General features: G+C 33.6%; 1 protein-coding gene across 5 annotated transcripts in view; it reads left to right on the top strand.

Moving 5' to 3' along the window:
• The window catches only part of DENND1B (DENN domain containing 1B), a 277,522-nt gene that overhangs the window by 68,504 nt on the left and 187,229 nt on the right, over positions 1–21,789 (top strand). For all 5 annotated transcript variants that reach the window (XM_059147015.1, XM_059147012.1, XM_059147017.1 and 2 more), the window contains exon 3: positions 3,269–3,312. In XM_059147015.1, the coding sequence (XP_059002998.1) occupies positions 3,269–3,312 (44 nt within the window). The remainder of the gene's footprint in view (positions 1–3,268; positions 3,313–21,789) is intronic.

The following is a 21,789-nucleotide window of genomic DNA, read 5'->3' as shown; positions in this document are numbered from 1 at the left end:
TGCATGCTCCCTTGCTTTCTCTCAAATAAACAAATGAAATATAAATAAAACAAAATAGGTGCTCTTTAGATCTCAACGAAGAAATTTCTGGTCTCTCACGTTGACTAGCCTTAGTATAACTAAGACAAACTCCTTCTTGTTCTGGCCCTTGGTTTTCTCCTTCATAAGATTCTGATTCTGCAAGGTAGGTAAATCAAACACTGAAAGCTATAATCCATCATATTACTTACTAATATATAGTCTGCCTTTCAGAAGTGTATAGTCTCTGAACTGTGATTTACGAATATGTAATTTTAAAGATTCATCTATGAATTCCCCAGAATTCAGTAAATGGTATTCATTTACGCAAATTAAAAAGTTTGCCTTCCATTTTTTTTTTTAAAGATTTTTATTTATTTGACAGAGATCACAAGTAGGCAGAGAGAGAGAGGAGGAAGCAGGCTTCCTGCTGAGCAGAGAGCCCGATGCAGGGCTCAATCCCAGGACCCTGGAATCATGACCTGAGTAGAAGGCAGAGGCTTTAACCCTCTGAGCCACCCCAGGTGCCCCTGCCTTCCACTTTTTAATAATGTAGTTGAATCACACTAGTATTTTAAGTTGTTTTAATTCTTGATTTCTGTGAAGGGCTGAAAAATATGAAAGAACTGATAGCAAAGTGGAAAAAAATTGCTGATTTATCTCACTTTACATTAAAAAAAAAGTCATGGATTTGGAATACTTGTGATGGTGATGCACAAATAATATTTTAAATATTTTTATTCCAAATTTACTGATTTAATAAAAATTTTTGTATTTTCCTTTCTATACTCTAACATCTGTTATTAAAATAAGAGACTAACTACATTTGTGTGCAAATCAAGTCATGCATTCTTCCAATCACATTTATTTGGTTTCTAGATTGTTGGTGGCAAAAGTTGCTATAAAATTAAGATATGGAGTCTCCCTTGAATTACTAGTAGACATTGGTAAGAAAAGAAGCCTAGTGTACATGGGGCCTCACCAGTAACCGTGATTTCTGCCAGCGGTTCTCATCCTTTCATCCATAAAATAAGCAGAAAATCGACCTAACATTGCCTGATCAGATCTGATATCTAGAAAGTAATCCTCAGGGAATAGAAGATTCAGCCTTTGTGCATATATTTGAGAATTAGGTTATTTCTTTTTCAGAGCCATTTTTTTTCTTCCTTTGCAGTACTTGTGAAAGGTTTCTACAGAGATGTGTCAGATATGGTATAAATCTAACAATACAGGCAGTAACTAAGTTAATCCATTTCAAAATATGGATTCACATTACAATAAATGTTTGAGTGCTGAAGTGGAAATTTCATTTAATGAAAAGAAATAGGATATTTTTCACTAAATAATTAAACCAGTAGATGCTGTTTTCATTAATTCACCTGTTACTTCTTTCTGTGAAAGAATAGGCAATACAGAAAAAATCCCCCAGTATAATAGAGGATGAGAAAAAGTGAGTTAGCAAAACGTACTTGGGAAAATGCTATGAACAGTAGGGGCAAACCATTGTCTGTACAAGGTACACGTTCTGGTTTTAAAACGTAAGTGTAAGAAATTTGTCACAAACATTTTCTTAAATGACAGCTGTAAAATTGAGGTTGTTCAAAAGGGGTGTTTTAAATATTCATGCCGAAACTCTTTAACTCCGTTATGTATAGGCGAGAGCTATTCTGCATTTCTGTATAATTGATTTGGTTATATGGCCATTAGTGTATTAACTTTATCAAAATAATAACACTATTTCATGAAGATTCCATCACTTAACTTTTGTTTTATGCAATTCAAATCTTAATACTATCATGGGGGTAAAACTGACTCACACATACATATTTTCCAACATAACACATGTTCTTCACTCATACATACATATTTTCCAAAATAATCTTCCATGTCTCGAGTAATTTTTGGTGACCTATAATACATGTCATTCATTTTAGAATTTTACAGTTTGTTTTACATGAAGAGATAATCATTTAATATTATCTGTGTAAATTTGAAATCATAATTTTTATATAAGATGTTTTAAATGATTTCTAATTTGTATTGACTTACATAGAAACCTTCTATTCTTTACTAAATAAAAAAGGTTAATTATATAGAGTATGCTTTTTTTCTTTTTAATTTAAAATAATTGAAAAAATTCCTTTGAACTTAAGTAATACAGCAAGAGGAGATAGCTCATACTAAAAATGTTGCTAGGTAATTATTGAGTTTTGGAATTCAAAACTTGAAATTGTGCATTCTTGGACTGTTTTTATAAAAGCAATACAGAATAGTGGAAATAATGGAGTAGAACTTATTGTGAACATAAATGGTCTACCCTTTTTATTTGGCGTAGAATTTAAATCCTGTTGTATCTTTGGTACTTGTTACTTTTACTATCTTGAGCTTGTAAAGTCTCTTTCAGAAGTAATATTATCCTTTTTTAAAGCACAAGTACAGATGTTCAGAAGTTTGACACAATTAAAAAATGAATGTACAACCAAAATATTTACTAGTGCTACTTAAAAAGACTTATTTTTAATATGCTAAGTAGAATAGAAATAATGGGAGAATTGATGAAAATGAAAAACCAGTGAGAATATTTATAAAGCAACATTGGTTTATGTATATGAATAACTAGATATATTAGAAAAATTTATTTAAAATGCCCTGCAAGTATCACTTGTATTTTAAGTAAGCTTGATACCTTATAACTACTGCCTTATATCTATTATTTTATAAAAGCCTTCATAGAGTTGCAAATATAGGATTTCAAAAGTGAATTTGATATAAAGCAAGCATTATTACAGTGTTCATAAATATTTAGGATTTTAAATGGAAATTTAAAATGATATAGTTTAGTCTAATTTTTAAAAACTGTAATACAAGTTAAATTTTTAAAAACTATAATTGCATGTTTGCCACATTTATATTTTTCTTTTCAAATTAAAACCAATATGTCAAGTGTAGTTAAATCTTAAAATTTGTATTTCAGAATCTTAAAATATAAAGTATATAAATAGAAAAGTGAGTTGTGAAAAGAAATAATGAGTTTTAATAATCTAAGTTATTAATTTTATTTTTCCTATTTCCAAAGATCATTAAAATGCTTAAAAGATCAAAATGCTTTATTTTTAACTTCTTCAACTGTAAATGTTTAAAGAGAAATTTAAAAATCATTTAAAAAGTAGCTCTAACAATGTCTTAACAAGAAGTTGGTGTAAATGTGCTCTTTTGCCTCTGTTTAATGCTGTGTGTCAATTATTTACAGATCCGGTGGTATTGTGGAAATTCCCGGAGGACTTTGGTGATCAGGTTGGAACCACATAATTTTTAAAAATCATTTATAACTAGAGTACTATTATTATTACTACTGTTAACTTCAGCAACTACTACTATACATGAATTGCTATTAAGTGTTTTCTCTTGACCAATTGTGAGGATAAAGATCATCAGGTGTGCAGAATATATATGGAAAATCTTTTAAAGTTTCCAAATGGATGGATGATGAGGAAGCCCTTTCATCAAAACTAATAAGAACCGAATGTTTACAGTTTCAACATATTTTTGCTCTTTTTTAATCTATCCCTGGAATATATTTGGAAACACTTAAAAATTTTTCCCATCAAAAAAACTTGACAATACCATACTTTGTTGAATACCCTCTTACTATTACTGTCTACTTGAAGTAGTAACTGCTGTAAATAAGTGATTAGTTCTCTCCTTTTACAATGTTGTCTGAATCATTTACATATATGTTGAATTGATATTTTCTTTTTTTATGTAATTCATACCTATAGCTTTACTTTCTTAAAAGAAAATGAGACTTCAGAATGAGTTTATTCCATTTGTATTTATTTATTTATTTTTTATTTTAATTTTTTTTAAAAGATTTTATTTCTTTATTTGACAGAGATCACAAGTAGGTGGAGAGGCAGGCAGAGAGAGAGGAGGAAGCAGGCTCCCCGCTGAGCAGAGAGCCCAATGCAGGGGCTCGATCCCAGAACCCTGGGATCATGACCTGAGCTGAAGGCAGAGGATTTAATCCACTGAGCCACCCAGGCGCCCTCCATTTGTACTTTAAATTGTAGTCTTTGATAGTCCTTTAAGTATTTAGTATGACCAAAATTATGAATTATTTTGACATGGTATATGTAAATAGAAAAATCTTTTAAAATTTTATATTATAGATTTATCATTTTGAAATTAATTATGTAATATATGGTTAAAACACAGATTTCAATTTTTATGGAAATCTGATGAACATATTCTTATTTTTTTTTTGCCTGCATAATAAGGGTATAAAACAGTCTTGTCACTGTTAAAATTTAAAAATGTACTAGGATAAGCTTAACTGTTAAGTTCACAGATATGATTCTTAAAATTCTCATAATTTATAAGTTGAAAGCTGACAAAAGTATTTGTTTAAAGCAGTTCATTCAGAAATAAGTATACAGAAGAATATTCGTTTAGGAGTTCATTCACAGATAAGTATACAGACAAGTGATTTTGATGTGTAGAAGGATAACTTTTTATGTGTGAAAATCTATACTAAGACTAGGAAGTTACACTGAAAAAAATCAGTAAATGGGTATGTTAAATATTAACTGAATCTAATGCAATCTTGGACTCTTTCTCACATAAAAAGAGAGGTATGCACTTAATTTGTTTTTAGTTCTCTAGAGAAAGAATAGATTTATAAATATCTTAAGTATGCAAAAGAAGTCCCCAGTGAAGACAGGTTTTGGCTATATGATGTGTAATTGGGTTTGTTTTCAAGTAATGTGTAGTTAGGTTAGAGCCTTACTGACTCATTTTAGCACTTTGAAATACTATTCTTCTGGTATTCTTGATTCTTCCTTGTCCACTTATCCAAGAACAAACCTCCTGTCCAGGTTATGCTTTCTTTTCTTTTTTTTTTTTTTTTTTAAATTTTCTATCTGAAATACTATTCTTCTGGTATTCTTGATTCTTCCTTGTCCACTTATCCAAGAACAAACCTCCTGTCCAGGTTATGCTTTCTTTTCTTTTCTTTTTTTTTTTTTAAATTTTCTATCTCTTAAACTGCCCCTGAGAATTCCTAAGAAATCTAAGACTCCTCACTTTGGGTTTCACATAAGGGCGATCATGTACTTGAGTTCAGCTACAGTAAATTTTTCAGTGAGACCAACTATCATTGTCCCTCTTTGTGACTGATAAACTGGTGATAGAAATTTTTTAGTTGGGGCTGAAATGTTTTGTTTCCCAAAATTCGTGACACTAGTGGAACATTAATAAGCCTTTACATACCTAGTAAATTGCAAAAGCAGTTAACTGGGTAATGGTGATGAATGTCCAGAATTCCAGTTCATGCCAATTCTTACACATTTTTTTGAAGGTTAGGACTGAAAGGACCATTAGATACCATTTTGTTTAAATACTTCACATTGTATCTGGAGAAACCAAACTTTATGTAGGAATCTATGCAAGGGCCTTGAAGAATGGTTTTCCTATATGCTTTTAAGTGAATATTCTGAGTACTGCACGTGATTCAAGTACTCTGTATTTCTCATCTTTTTTTACCACGTACTGTTGTACACTGATTCTTGCTACACTGCCTTTTCACTGGATCTGAGACTTGCTTCAGTAATAATAATTATTAAAAAGCTCTTTATTTAGCTCTTACCCCGCACTGGGCAGTATTCTGTGTGCTTTATGTGCATAATTCATTTGTCTTCAGACCCGCCCAGTACTGCTAGGAAATAGTATCTTCCCCCAAAGTGAGGGTTAAGAAACTTGCCTGAGATCGGGCTGCTTATCAGAGGCAGAGCTAAGATTTGAAGGCAAGTTTGTCTAACTCAAAACCATGTGCTATTTATTAGCAATGAAGCTATTTTCTTTCTGCTTGGATTGCTTACCCAGATCCTACTCAGTTATTTTATTTTAGCTCTTATAAAAATAGTTTATCATAACAGTTCTTTCCCCCTCATTATCTTTAAAATTTGAAATCATTGTGTTATTTAATCCAAAGAAATCAATTCATTACCCTTTGTTCTACTACATGGAGTTGTTGATTTGTCATAATCATTGATTTATTACAGGCTCCTCGGGTGTGTCTTCCTTCTTTAGTTGGAAGAACCAGTGGGACAGTTCAAAGTCACATTTCAGGGGCTATAATTCGATTTTTTCAGGGGTACAGTGGAGAATTTTCTATAGGGAAATAGGAAATGAAACTGTAAATGTAAGTGGAGCCGGGTTTTGGTTACATTAAAGGCCTTGCTAAAGAGTTAGTCCTTCAGATGAACTTGAGGAGAGTGTGGTCTGGCAAGATACTTGTGTTAGTAGTCGGGAAGAGATTTCCATACAGATTTGTTGTGGGAGAAACCGGAAACATGGAAATTAGTTGGCTATTGCAGTAGTTCAGCTAAGGGCATCAGAAGGTTCTGAAAGGGTTAGTTACTTTAGGAGTGAAAATGAAGATGAGCGTAAGGGGGAAGGAGGATAGAGGTTGCATGCAGAGGTGCTCTGTGGGGCACAGGGTAGAGAGGATGAATTTGATTTTTGTCACTCCAAGAAATGTTGACTTATCTTTGTGTAGGGGGTGGATGGGACTCTGGGGATTGGAGAAGAATGGAGAAGTGTTACAGCCTGAGGAAATACAAAGCTGGGAGTGAAGTTGAGGATTGCTAAACACACTGAGTTGATGTCAGGTTTATGTTTTGAAAATACATTGAGGGCTGTCTCTGGCTGAGAAGATTAATGCAGACCAAGTCTTCCCATCCATGCCACTGATAGTCACAGTATCCCTTCACACAGTTGTGAGAGGTTCACAGCCTCTGTATAAAAGGAGTAATTCTGTTTCTTTTTGCTGCTATCAAGATAATCTCTCCATTGCCCTTAGTTCTCTATTGTTCACATTTATACTTAATGGCTTGAGGCTGTTTTTCAGAATGCTTGATCCCACCCCCAACTCTCTGCTTGCCATTTTCATGGTTCATGTTTCTGTAGCATTTGCTGCTTGCATATAGCGCGCCCACTTTGGACCATGGTTTCTCCATGTTTCCTGAGTGAGAGGAATCAATCTTTGTGAGAAAAGTATACTTTTAGAGAGGGGTCAGAAATAAAATCTTGTAACTGTTGGAATCAAACAGATGTGTGTTTGGATACTGGTTCTGTATTTATAGATTGTGTGAAGTGTTGCTTTAGATAGGGACTTAATCTCTCGTAGTTACTCATTTACAAAATGGGACTGATTTTACTGATCTGACAGAATACAGTGAGAATGAAATGAGGTCGAGTATAAAGCACTCAGCTCCATGCCTGGCATGTGAAAAACACTCTGTAAGTAGGAACCAATAGTTTTGTTAAAATATTGCAAGGCCGAATGTTTACCAATTTATTATGAGGCTTAGATAAAATTGCTTTATGTAGAATATCATTTTTATAGGTGAATAACAAGTTTGAGAATTTTGCTACTTGATAGAACTTCAGGAAGATTTGTAATTTAATGGCATAGGAGGTAGTAATATGTAAAAATTCTTCTCTAATGTGTGCTTTCTGACTTTTCTGAAATTTCTGTGCCATTAATTGATGACTATAGTGGGTATCTGCTGTTTAACTGGCAAAACTGTTACTTTTTAGTTTTTTTTTTTTCATGAAAATCTTAAACTGTGTTTAAGATTTCTTTTTATCAGGATGGCTATCAGCAGAAGTCACAGGACCGTGGAGCTGTGGTCTTTTAGTAATGGCCAAGACGTCATTTGGATAGGAAAGAAGGTTATGAAGACCTTACCCCAGGTCATACATCCTATTTACTTTCAGTCTTGAGTACTTTTCCTATTTTCACACAAACTGCAGTCTTTTCATGCTTCTGGGCCATTTCTTATGTCTCAGATACCCTTTTTCCATTTCTCTGATGTACTCTCTCCATAATGCAAATGAAATGTTTAATCTGCTGTGATATTTTGAAGCATTCCTCTTTTTGCGATCCAGACTCATTTTTGTATTAGTGTGCCTGCCATGTTAAATGAGTAACCTGGAGTAGTTGTTCTTGGGTGTCTTATTTCAGTGAATGTTCCCACATAACCTTCTTTTCCAAGTCAAGGACTCTTGTGCATTTATATTTACTTCTCTGTCCCTCATGCAATTGCTATTCCCAATCTGTCCTCAGATCCTAATTCTCGTGCCTCTTTTATGTCTTGCCAGTCTCTCCACTTCTCTTTAGTTCTAGGATCCTTTCCTTAATTCCTATTTTCCTAACTCTTCTGTTTTTCTGCCTATTTAATTTATCCTCCACAGTGTAGCTAAAATGATCTAAAAGACAATGGATTGATCTCTCTAAAACACAAATACTGCTGCTCCTATCACTAGTGTCATTAGTTTCTTGATATGCTGGGTACTTTCCAGGTACTTGGGCTGTATTAGCTCATTGAATCCTAATAATGCCTCTAGGAAGTGAAGGGACTACTATAGTTCCCATTTTACAGATAAACAGAACTACAAAGTACTTAATTTACATGGCAAAAGTCACACAGTTAATAAGTAATGAGCCATTATTCCAAGCCAGACACTGACTCCAGAACTTCTAGTCCTGAAGACTCATTTAAACTTACTACTTCCCATTGATGCCTTTAAGATAAGGTTCAATTTCTCAACATGATCAAGCTCCTTGTTTCAAGTCTTTTGTTTGCATCTTTAGCCTCCTCTTTCTCGGTATCCCTTTCCATTCTCCAGTAAAGAAATGGTCTATATTTTGTAGTGAACATTATTTTCTCTTCTGTACCATTTATTTATCTTCTGTCTTTGAACATGTGAGTCTCTCTGTCTGAAATGCTAATCTTCTACTTGCTCTCCCTTTTGCCAGTTTTTCTAGTCTTGGCTTAGAGGTCATTTCCTCCAAGAAGCCTTTTCTTGATGTCACAGGTCTAGAATGAAAGCACCTCCTGGAGTTCCCTCGGCATTTATGCTTCCCAAATAATGCCACTTATAAGATCTGTCATTTTCCTTATTTTCTATTTATCCCATTAGACTAAATGTCTCTGAGACTAGTATTAAAGAATAATTTTTAAAAGAAGATATAATCATGACTCTAATGCAAATGTAACATTTAATTTTGAAGTTTTTTTAGAACTGATGAGAGTGTGAGTAAAATGTTGCATCGTATTCAAAGGAGAGCTCAAAGTAGCAGAATTGTATGGATAAATTGGGAATGCTGTAATAAATTTACAAATAGACATAGAAGTGGCTTTGTCCACATGGGGAGGGGTGAGGGAGGAGGGCATTCAGTTATCCCTCTATGAGACATGTCTGTGGACAAATATTATTTGCATTGCTACCATTTACAGAGTTGTAAAATAGCTTCAAGACCATGAAAGTCTCAGAGCCCCTGGAAGAGTATTAGGGAATGTCTTATTTCCCAATGAAAACAACCAGTAATCTTTTGGTTCAGTTCAATCTTTCACAATTTTTTCCTATAATCTTCTTCTTCCTTTGACAAGTATAATAATTTTAGAGAAGATTATTCTAGAAAACAAAATAAATCATGTCCCTAAAAGTTTGGCCTGAGTATTTACATGGGTGCAGCAAGGGAGTTACAAGCCTTCATGAATTTACTTTACACACCTAGAACCATGTAGTATAGAATAATTGCTATGTCTACAAAACTGACTTTTTTTTCTGAGAAAGTTTTCGTAAGGAATTTCAGATTAGATTTTTCAAACTTCTCTTATTTATTATCCCAAAGCTAGGAAACTAGGTCCACACAAATGTCTTTCCCAGATTTTATGTATACTGTCTATAACTTTGGTTAATTCTTCTCTTCTCAAGATTCACAAAATTTGCTAAGATTCCTGTTCTGTGAGGAAGGGACCCTCTTTAACATGTTCAAGTTTAGACCCTGTGAGCCAGGCATAGGCCACCTTATCTGGGATGACTCTGTAGGCTCCATAAGTATAGCCAAACCTTTGTTTCTTAAAAGTGCCTTGCCATGGCTGATTAAACAAGCATCTTTCTAAAAAATGACACTTTAAGATGATGGTTGTGCCATCAATATTCCAGTTATATACTGGTAAAATGAAAGAATTATCGAATTTGTTCAAAAAACAGTATTGGTATGAAAAAATGAAGGGACTTAGGAACTGAGTTTCTGAATTCAGGGATGGAGGGAATCAGTAGGAGTTAAATGTGATTTTAAAAATATTTCAGTTTATAGAAGCAGAGTTTACTAAATTGTTGTAGGTCACAGTGTAGGTAGAGGAGGGAGGGCTTCTTTATATGTCCAAAAAATAGATCATTAAAACAGCATCAATAATATTTCAGGCAATGAAATTTCTCTCATTATTATTTAATACAATGCAATTAATTATTGTTTTGCTAGATTTTACCTTAACCCTCTCATGAAGCTTTCTGCTTCTTGACTAAGACAAGTCTTGGAAGTTTGGCCTTAGTCCACTGGAATGGACTGAACGTTATCTAAGTGGTACCACTTCAGAAGATGCCCCCAGTCCTCTATTCTTTGAAGTGTCGGTAATTTGAAATACCTGCTACAACCTTTTTCCAAGGCTCTGAGACTGACTGACTTTGTTGAAAACACAAACCCTGGCCTGTAGGTTATAGCAGAGCCTTTAGGCAATCATCAGAAATAAAACTAAACTACTGTAGATGATAGAGGCTTAATGGTTATGGTTAATTTATTACCAATAATTTTCAAATGTGAAAGGTCTGGGGAGGATGGGCAACATAGATGGAGATTAAGAGGTACAGCCTATCAGTTGCAAGATAAATAAGTCACAAGGATGAAAAGTACAGATAAAGGAATATGGTCAGTAATATTGTATTAATGTATGGTGACAGATGATAATTGCCCTGCTTATGGTGAGCATTGCATAATGTATCGAATTGTTGAATTCCTGAAGCAAATTCACTGTGTTGAATACCTGAAGCAAATACAACATTGTCCGTCAATTATAGTTTGCTAAAAAGCCAAACCTAACCAAACCAAACCAAAACAAAACAAAAAACCCCAAAACAAAACCCAAAAGCAAATGTGGAAGGTCTGGTAAGGGTTCATAATAAAAATAAAATATGAAAAAGAAAATTTGATTGTTTCTGTTGTATGAGGAAAATAAGCTGCTCAAAAAGTTGTTAGAGAAAATGTCTCAAAGAGCAAGGAGTATGACTTCTTTCTTTCTTTCTTTCTTCTTCTTCTTCTAGAGAAAATGTCTCAAAGAGCAAGGAGTATGACTATTTTCTTTCTTTCTTTCTTTCTTCTTCTTCTTCTTCTTTTTTTTTTTTTTTAAGATTTTATTTATTTGACAGGGAGAGAGAGAGCACAAGCAGGAGGAGTGGCAGAGGGAGAGGGAGAAGCAGGTTCCCCAATGAGCAGGGAGCTCGTTAGTGGGACTTGTCCCAGGACTCTTGAGATCATGACCCGAGCTGAGGGCTAGTGTTCAACCAACTGAGCCACCCACGCTCCCAACACTGTTTTCAAAGGATTTGAAGTTGTATCTGATTTATAAAAGTGATCGAATAAAATTTGAGAAAATTTGAGGAAAATCTTGAGATACAGCATACAATAATTCTGAGACATAATATAGCAAGAATATACCAAGAATATCAAGTAAAGAGATTGAGGATGTCTGGAGTAGGGCCTAGATAAATATATTTTGTAGAACTTTATGGGTAAGTCTGATGTACATACCCAGTTGAGAACCACTGTCCTATAAGATGCCAGGGATTTAAAATAAAGAGGTAAAGGTTATGGCCAAGTAAAGATTTTAAATAATAACAAATTATAACTGGCAATATTATATTATTATTGTCTAATATTGTCTAATATCATTGAGCAACGTACTGCCCAGGACTCTAATAAATATAAGAAAACCTAGCAACTATTTCATAAGAGATTTGATCATTGTCTTATGGAGAATAAAACATATTGTGGACAGCAAGGGCACTGGGGTATCTCTAGGGACTTCCTATATGGCATATGATTTCTGAAATACTTATATTCATATTCATAAAATTTACACATACACAAGTTCACCCTAAGGCAGGCTGAGCATCTCTTCTCATTTTTCAGCTTTTTGTGTGCAGCTTTTATAATAATAATATATCAAACAAACCAAATTATTTCTAGCATCTCGTTTTATAAGGTAAGAGAAAATATCTCTGTGCTTTTCAAGGAACTGCTAGGAAATCTCCAAGATAATTTTAGTTATAAAAACATATCATGGAAGTTTTTGACTTTTTCTATATTCAGAGTCTGAGTTTGGGAAGGCAAAATTTAAAAAATTGTTAGAAGATTTGAATGTTTAAGTAAGATTAACATTTGGTTATATGGTTATATGTTTAATCAAGGTGACAATGAAATATTTAAAATAAATATGTTCAGGAACACTATTGAATAGTTCTTTCATAAATGAACTTTTTTTTAAACTTTTCCCCCCCTTAAATAATAAAAGACATAACATAGTGAACTCAGTATTAAGTGCAGAAATTACTCTGTTAACACACAGAATTTCAGTTATCTGAGAGACACACAGAGGTTAAGAATAGCTTTTTACATTGTCGACAAAGGCATTAATCAATAATCCAAGGAAACAAGCCCATCAAAGTTGAGTGAATTTTAACGATTTTCATAGCTTCTTTTCAGAGTCAGGTGTTATCATAAAAGACAAAAGTTACATTATTTCAAGTTTTGTTTCATTATGCCCTCTCATATTTAAAAACAAACTGACATTTTTCAACATATTTCAGAGATGTGCAAGGCCACACTAATTTCATCATTGTCATCACCATATTTATGTTGTCTTAACATGCAGTGCATCCATGATTGCTGTTCTCAAATGTATTCATATATCTGTTAAAAATTTATCAATTTTGGGACACCTGGGTAACTCAGTAGGTTAAGCAGCTGCCTTCGGCTCAGGTCATGATCCCAGGGTGGTGGGACAAGCCCTGCATTGGGCTACCTGCTCAGCGAAGTCCCTGGTTCTTTCTCTGTCTCTGTCTGCTGCTCTGCCTACTTCTGCTCTCTCTCTCTCTGTCAAATAATTAAATACAATCTTTAAAAAAAATTTATCAGTTTTAATTTCTAATGCAATAAGTTTCAGTATTCAATAATACATGATTATATAAACAGTAGCTCTTCAGCATCCTTAACTTCCAGGAACACAAAGATTTTTTAAAAAGCCCAAGAATTGCTGTTCTTAGGACAAAACTATTCTTTGAAAATAAAAGTATATACACCGTTATATTTATCCAGTGCTGTTGTCCCTATTGTAGTCTTGACCAGTCAATTACAACTTTGTTGTTGTTGTTGTTGTTGTATGCTACAACTGAATTATATGGTTTTTTAAAAAATTTTTTAAATTTTTTGTTTTTTATAAACATATATTTTTATCCCCAGGGGTACAGGTCTATGAATCGCCGGGTTTACACACTTCACAGCACTCACCAAAGCACATACCCTCCCCAATGTCCATAATCCCACCCCCTTCTCCCAACTTCCCTCCCCCCAGCAACCCTCAGTTTGTTTTGTGAGATTAAGAGTCACTTATGGTTTGTCTCCCTCCCAATCCCATCTTGTTTCATTGATTCTTCTCCTACCCACTTAAGCCCCCATGTTGCATCACCACTTCCTCATATCAGGGAGATCATATGATAGTTGTCTTTCTCCGCTTGACTTATTTCGCTAAGCATGATATGCTCTAGTTCCATCCACGTTGTTGCAAATGGCAAGATTTCGTTTCTTTTGATGGCTGCATAGTATTCCATTGTGTATCTATACCACATCTTCTTTATCCATTCATCTGTACCGGTAATACAGCTTTCTGAAACCATCTACATATCATGAACACTTTTGTGAAGTGGAGAAAATGAGCACATTTGTTAAAATGACCCAAAGGCATAACCATTTTATAGCATACAAAAATAAGAAGCACATAGACTTTTTACTTATGCCTAGTAATCAATATTTTAGTATTCTATCTTAGAAATTACCTGGGTACCCAATAATTATACATTAATTAACTCAATTTAATATCAGTTTAATATTTTGGTAACCTAAGATTTCAGAAATTCTATTTAAGCACGTATGTTACAAAATATAATTATGTTTAAGCAGATATATAACAAAATATAATTATTGTTGAAGTAAGTTTACCGGAATAATGATTCAGTTAAATAGAAATTAACATTTTTTTTTTATAACCTTAAACATACCATGTTAGCCTATTTGTTCAGTACACCTGCGTAAGTTTGGAAAAACAAGCCCAAGTAGAACCAGTTTATCCTTGTATTATATTTAACATTGATAAATCAGAGAACAGAGCTATATTTATTAAACCAAAATGATAAACTTAGAGGAATATGCTCATCTACCTTAATTATGCAAATTTGAATCCCTAAGAATTTTTTTTTTTTGAGGTCTATCTCATTTGTAATTTTAGAAATTCAGTTTCCTTATTTTATAGGACTTTTAGGGATATTCACTTTATGTACATACCTCTCTATAAGCCATTCAGAACAGAGCTTCTTTATTAAAAACTTTTTAAGACTTTTTAGAGCAGTTTATGGTTCATGACAAAATTGAGAGGGCGTACAGAGATATCCCATATGCCTCCTGCTACCCTACATGCACAGCCTCCCCCGTTTTCCGCATCATTCACCAGAATAGTGCATTCTTTTTACCAAGGGTGAGCATACATTGACATATAAATGTCCCGAAGTCTGTAGTTTACCTTAGGGTTCACTCTTGTTGTTGCACATTCCATGGGTTTGGGCAAATGTAAAATGACATATATTCATCATTATAATATCCTACAGATATTGTGACTGCCCTAAAAATTCTCTGTGCTCTGAGTATTCATCTCTCCCTGCCATTCCCACCCCTAGCAACCACCCATCTTTTTGCTGTCTCCATGGTTTTGCATTGCCCAGAATGTCATACAATTGGAAATCATAAAATATGTAAACTTTCAGGTTGACTTCTTTCATTTAGTTTTAATTTCTAGTTTCATTCAGTTTTAATTTCTAATGCAGTAAGTTTCTCCATGTCTTTTCATGGCTTAATAGCTCATTTCTTTTAAGTGCTAAATAATTTTCCATTGTGTGTATGTACCTCAGTTTGTCTGTTTACCTGCTGAAGGACATTTTGGTTGCTTCCAAGTTTGGGCAGTGATGGATAAAACTGCTGTAAACATCTGTGCAGGAGTTTCTTTAATTTATGAGGGTTTATAATCTACTTTACTGATACTTTTCAGAGTTAGGGAAATAGTTCACAGTGATTCAATAAGAGGAAAGGCCTCTGAATTATAGACATGATAGATTTCACAAATACCAAAAATCTGGATGGTATTTTTAGGTATGCTATATATAGTGAACAGATTATACAGATATGTAGGAAATTAAAAATAGATTGTTAAAAGTAATGCTTAATTTGGGAGGCCTTTTTACCTTTTTAGTTATGTTTCTGGTTGTTTTTCTTAGATGAAAAATTTTACCAAATACTGAATAAATGAACTTAACCTAGGCACTTAGCATGTAGCTAAAACTGTCTTGAAATTACTTATATAATACTTCTTTTTTTTTTTTTCCCCAAGATACTGGCTGGTCTGGCAATGTAAGGTTGTAAACAAAAGCTATATCCTCCTTACCTTCTAGGAAGCTTATTAGGCAAAGCAAGATTGGTCTGGGAATCAAAAGTGAATGAACTATCATTCTGTTTTCTTTTTTTTATTTTTAAAGATTTTATTTATTTATTTGACAGAGATCACAAGTAGGCAGAGAGGCAGGCAGAGAGGAGGAAGCAGGCTCCCCGCTGAGCAGAGAGCCCGATCCCGGGCTCGATCCCAGGACCCTGAGATCATGACCTGAGCGGAAGGCAGAGGCTTTAACCTGCTGAGCCATCCAGGCACCCCCATTCTGTTTTCTTGATAGAAGACACTTGATAGTATGTATGAGTTTAAGAAAATATTTTTTTTCTCTCTGAATTTCAGTTTTCCTCCCTAAAATGGGGGATGCAGGAGCAAATGGTTGTTTCATGTTTTTACAATATTCACTTCTACATATAATTCCAACAGAAGTCCAGGTGTAGTAAATGCCATGAAAGTTACTAAAAATACAGTGTGGGAATTCTGGGAAGGAAGACATCACACATTTAAACAAGCTTAAGAGTTTAGCAGTTAGTGAGGAAGAAGAGTTAGTAAGCTTGACTAATTTTCTTGGTGGTAGCAATATGTAGTATACTTCTATACCTTCTAGAATTAAAAGGCTTGAGGAAGGAAAGCCATGTTTATATAGAATAGCAAGAAGCTACAGTAGGTGCACCTGGGTGACTCAGTCCTTGAGGATCTGCCTTTGGCTCAGGTCATGGTCTCAGGGTCCTGGGATCGAGCCCCGAGTTGAGCTCCCTGCTCAGCAGGAAGCCTGCTTCTCTCTCTCCCACTCCCCCTCCTTGTGTTCCCTCTATGGCTGTGTCTCTCTCTGTCAAATAAATAAACAAATAAAATCTTAAAAAGAAAAAAAGAAGCCACTTTAAAAGGAAAGACTGGAGGTAGAAGCTAGAAATTGATCGCTTATATAGCAAGAATTTGCAGAGATGGCAAGATGATAGATGTTACCTGAATATATTTGTGCATTATTTTTTTCTAATACTAGGTGAATAAAGATAAATATAAGAAGTTCTCAGCTCCAAAGGACCTCATATTCTAGTAGGGGAAACAAAATTAACTTAATCATAATACAATACCATATGAACTATGATACTAATGTACAGGCTCTAATGGCATGGTGGTTCAGCTGAGACTGAATCACAACTAAGTGGAAGGTTTAGTTTTGGACAGCAATGGTAAGGTGTGCTTCCCTCTTCAAGATAAGTGGAAAGAATGAAGAACAAATGTCTGGAGCTGGGTTGAAAAAAGACAATATTCTAGGAAGACTCAGTTTCAGGAATGTTGAAAGTCTTCTGGATTGTCATTCCTACACTGGCAGGAATGAGAAAAAAGGGGTAATGGGATATGAGAGAGGGAAGTTTGTCCTAGATATTTTTCATAGTTCCTGTCTACATTATTGTCTCTCGCTTCACCAATATTTATTGTCAGCTGGTGTATATGGAATAATGACAGTTGATCTGGTGTGCTGGAAGAGTATGAATCTGCATTGATTATTTTGGGATTGAGGGTTATCAGAGACCAGGTTTTAAGGTACCACTGAAAAGAAGGCAGTTTACAGTTCTCTCAGCTGGCAGTAGAATATTTAGGAGGGGAATGTGGATGTAGCATTGGTTCCATGTTTTGATTACATTCTGAGATTCCTTTGGAGATGCTGGTGCTTAGGAGTGCATGGTAGGTGATCTTTAAGCCTTATTCCTGACTGCTGAGTATTTTCCTTAATTTGGTCCTTTTGTAAAAAGGGTAAGAGTACAAGACAACTGCCGTGTGTGTGTGTGTGTGTGTGTGTGTGTGTGTGTGTGTGGTGTAACTGAATATGGCACCCTAGCATATTGGAAGATGGAATGATAAACTTATTTCATGATTTGACAGTGAAGCAGAGTGATAGCACGAGACTTAAGAACTTTATTTCTTACATTAAATAGAAGACTTCATATATTTTTTATAGTATAGATTGGAGTTTAAATTTGTCAGTTCTGTGCTTTGTTCCCTAAAGCAAGTATCCTCTGCAGTCAATGACATGATAGTTACTTCTTCGGATTCATTGTAGAGATTAAGGTCTATATGAAGCACTTGGGTAGTCATTCAGCAAATGAGAGGACATGATCAGATTTCCTTGACACCATGCCCCTGGCTTTTCCCAGGCCCCATTTCTTATTTTTGTGTGTGGCATTTCTGTTTTTACTCTCCATTTCCATTCTTTTTCTTCTTTCATTGTCATCCATTGTCATTCTTAGCTTGAAAATTAATTAGTCTTTGAAGGCTTCCCTGACCTCCAGTGCAGCCTGTCTATACTTCCATAGCCTCTTGGGTGTATTTATGTATTCTACAGTTATATTTCCTTTTTGAATATTTCAGTCTCCTGTACTCCGTGTGTGTGTGTGTGTGTGTGTGTGTGTGTGTATGTGTGTGCATGTGTATGTGTGTGTTTAAGTTTCATTTTTCAATTTCCACATCTCACAGTGGCTGGTACATAATAAGATCTGAATAAATGATTTTTGAATGACTAGATGAATGAGTGAGAAGCCAAGGGAAATTGAATAAACTCATGATAGGTTATCTTAACCTTCTTAGAAAAACAGGAACAGGATAATCTAGGAGGAATGTATTTAAGAGTGTAGTGGAATATTTCATTTAGAAAGATTTCAGATTGGTGTTGTGTAATAGGGATTCATCAAAATATGAACGACAAGATGTGTCGTAGCACACATGTTAGGCAACATGCAGATTTAGTAGTTCCCGACTGTGTTCATGAGTACCTGACTTGTGTGTTCCTCTTCTCTTTCTTAGATTTCTATAGGAGAATAAAATAATTTAAAAAAAATAAAATTCAGCATATGTTGACAAACTAGTATGCTAGGTGAGAAAATACATTTAGAAATGCTTTGAGAAAAGGGTATATTTTAATAGTAATTTTAAATTACAACAATAATAAAAATTCCACTAAGCAAATCTTTGGAGGAATTATCTGGAAACACTTTGGATTACAGTTCTAAGAGTGGATAATAGTAAGAAACTATGTATTATGTATAGTAACAGAAGAATATTTCAAATCTTAACCCTTCAGCTATATCTTCATAGGTCTTTTATAACTGCAAGTAGCCAGCTAGTTGGCAGATTCCAAAACAAACATACTCGACACTGTCTATAATTTTCTTTTCATGTTCAGTAATGTGTAATGGTTGGCCTGCATGGTGTAGGAAGAATGCTTGTTCTATATTAAAAAAAAAAAATCTTTTTACACATCCATCCTTTCAGAAAACACAGGTGACCCTTGAACAACATGGGTTTGAACTGCACAGGTCCTCTTACATGCAGATATTTTTCAGAAAATACAGTATAGTATTATAAATGTATTTCCTCTTTCTTATGTTTTTTAATAATAATTTCTTTTCTCTAGCTTGTATTATTGTAGAAATGCAGTATATAATACATATGACATACAGAGTATGTGTTAATTGACTGTTTATGTTATCAGTAAGCCTTTTAGTAAATAGTAGATTATTAGTAGTTAAGTTTTGGGGGAGTCAGACCTCTGCATTGTTCAAGGCATCAATTGTATTTCTTCTTTTAATGATTTTAAAAGGATTTAGTCAGAATAATATGTAATGTTTTATGATTTGCAATTGCAGTAGACTGGTAGCTGGACATTTTGTAACTTTGCTTCTTGCATCAGTTATAAAGAAGATATAAATTATTTGGAAATAATCTATTAAATCTTAATATATTCAAAATAAATGTTTAAATTATTGCAGATATATAAAAATTAGATTTTTTTTGCTCATTTGGAGTTGATTATATTATTTTTAACTGTCAGTTGATTATATCAGGAACACACAAAATAATCTAATTGTATTCTGTGTTTTTCTAAATGGAAGGGATGAATTGTCTTGCACAAATTTTTTATGTGTGATGACTAGTTTTTATTTCACTCCCCCATAAGCATGTATTTATATATAAACACATATTTCTAAGGCAAATTGATTTCTTATTTTTTAATCAAATTTTATAAAGAGATATGATGGCTGATATAAGAGAATTATATTATGCCTGCATACTTTGTTTCATGTGTCAGTATTTTATCAGTAATCATCTAAATAATTCTAAAATATCAATTACTTCTTATTAATTTGTGATGTAGCTACAGCATTAGCTGTCTTGTGCATTTTTGTGTCTAAAGAGGAAGAATCAGAATCAAACCTTATAAATAAGTGGCAAGCATGTACTTAAAACTAAATCTAAGAAAATCATCATAATTAGGTCTTTTTCTCTTCCCACCTCTCTTTATATAGACAAGATTGTTTCTTTTGTAGATGTAGTGTTAGAAAGCTCAAGACGAAATGAGATCACATTCTTATTTTACCTGCATGTTTATCTTACATTTTGGACCATGAAAGTTTAAAACCTTGATTGCAAACAGGGAAACTAATTTGGAAAACCATCTTGGTCTTTTAGAAATTTTGCTTTATAGCTTAAGTATTTATTGGGAAACAGAATTATGCAGTCTAGCAAACTCCTATTGAAGAGTATTTCTGCATACATTTTAAGTAATAAAATTGAGCCCCTGAAGAAATGACTGTATTTTTCGGCTTAAAGGTGAACAAGTTTAATTTAATGAACTCTTAGAGATAAAGTTTTTATGTTTATTTTGATGGCCGCGAAATTTTTATATTCTAACTATGCAAATTATTCAGAGCAGTTCTGACACATCAGGTGTTACTCAGCAATTTACGGAAATAAAATAATGATAGATGATCCAGATTGAAAATGATAAATGTGGTTTCACAACAAATTACTTTTTATCATGCAGTAAACATTTGATGAAATAAATTTGGAATTAGTTCTATAAGAGGTTTTGAATCTTTGAGAGAAAACAGTTGAGATAGCTTGTTCAAAGTGACTTAACATAGACTGATGAATCAGATGTAGTTCTTTGGAAGTCAGGAAAAGAAAGAAGTATTTAAATATAAGATAGAAGCATGAAAGTCTGCCAGTTCAAACTGTTACATTTCAAATTTTGTTTATTTTTAGTTACAAAAGAACTTAAGATTAGTTAACTATGAAACAAAAGAAACATTTTCAGATGTTACTTGATGGAAAAATTAAAATTCTTCAAAATTGACATTAAGTCAATATTAATTCACATGGGATATGTTATTTTGAAATAATCTTGCTTGTTATAACTGCATACTGCTTTAAAAATTACCTTTGAGAGAAATTTCTTTTTTTGGAATTGGTATAAGTTGAGTGAGGCTTGTAGGTTACTAGAATCAGTAACTAACCATAAATTGCCAGCTTACATTTTTGTTGGTTACTTCTGTTTTCCAACCCCATTTCAGTACATTATTAATAGATAAGCTCTTTTAAAGTAATAATGCCAGGTTGTTTACTAATGTTTAAAATTTAAGCCTAAATACAACTGGGGAGAATAAGTAGATTTTAAAAAATTTTACTATTAAAATGTTGAAGCTTAAAAAATATTCTCTATTAGCTGAAAGTATTGAACTTGATCAACATATGGTATGAGCTAGCCTCATCCCCACCCGTTCTTTTGTTATCTTGTTATTGTTGTAAGGCTTAATGACAGTTGTAAGCCATAGTTCTGGATGTGGGGGTTAGTCCACCCTGGGGAGAAGAGGAGGAAACAGCAGTGTGGATTATGGAAATATGGATTGATCTAAAAAGAGACCTCTTGTAAAAGAATGGGCTCAAAGAAAAGCTAGGAAAAACTGATGAAAAGATGATGGAATATGATGTGAAAATGATCATTTGAAATCTTTCCTTTCATTCCCAGCTGCTATGTTTTGGGGAAAAGGAATTCATTTGTATGTTAAGGGAGAGCTAAAAGAGGCCAGATGAATAGTACTATTTATTAGATATATTTTCACTTTGGGTAAGATAAATTATGTGCATTTTAATAGACTTTGCATATGTTAGACTTTTTAAATCTTAAAGACGTAATGTTAGGTATGATATTTCATAGAAATGCTTCAAGTAGTACATAACACTTGGTTAAAAATTTGCCTTTAAATAGATTTAATTTCAAAAATTAACTTGATGGTTGTTAAAAATTAAGTATTTTAAAGATTGTGATGGTAAGTATTATGTTAAAATATTAATTACTGCTTATTCTATAAATTAT

Source organism: Mustela lutreola, chromosome 14 (genome assembly GCF_030435805.1).
Source record: "Mustela lutreola isolate mMusLut2 chromosome 14, mMusLut2.pri, whole genome shotgun sequence".
NCBI classification, from domain to species: Eukaryota; Metazoa; Chordata; class Mammalia; order Carnivora; family Mustelidae; genus Mustela; species Mustela lutreola.
This window is presented reverse-complemented; position numbering and strand designations above follow the sequence as displayed.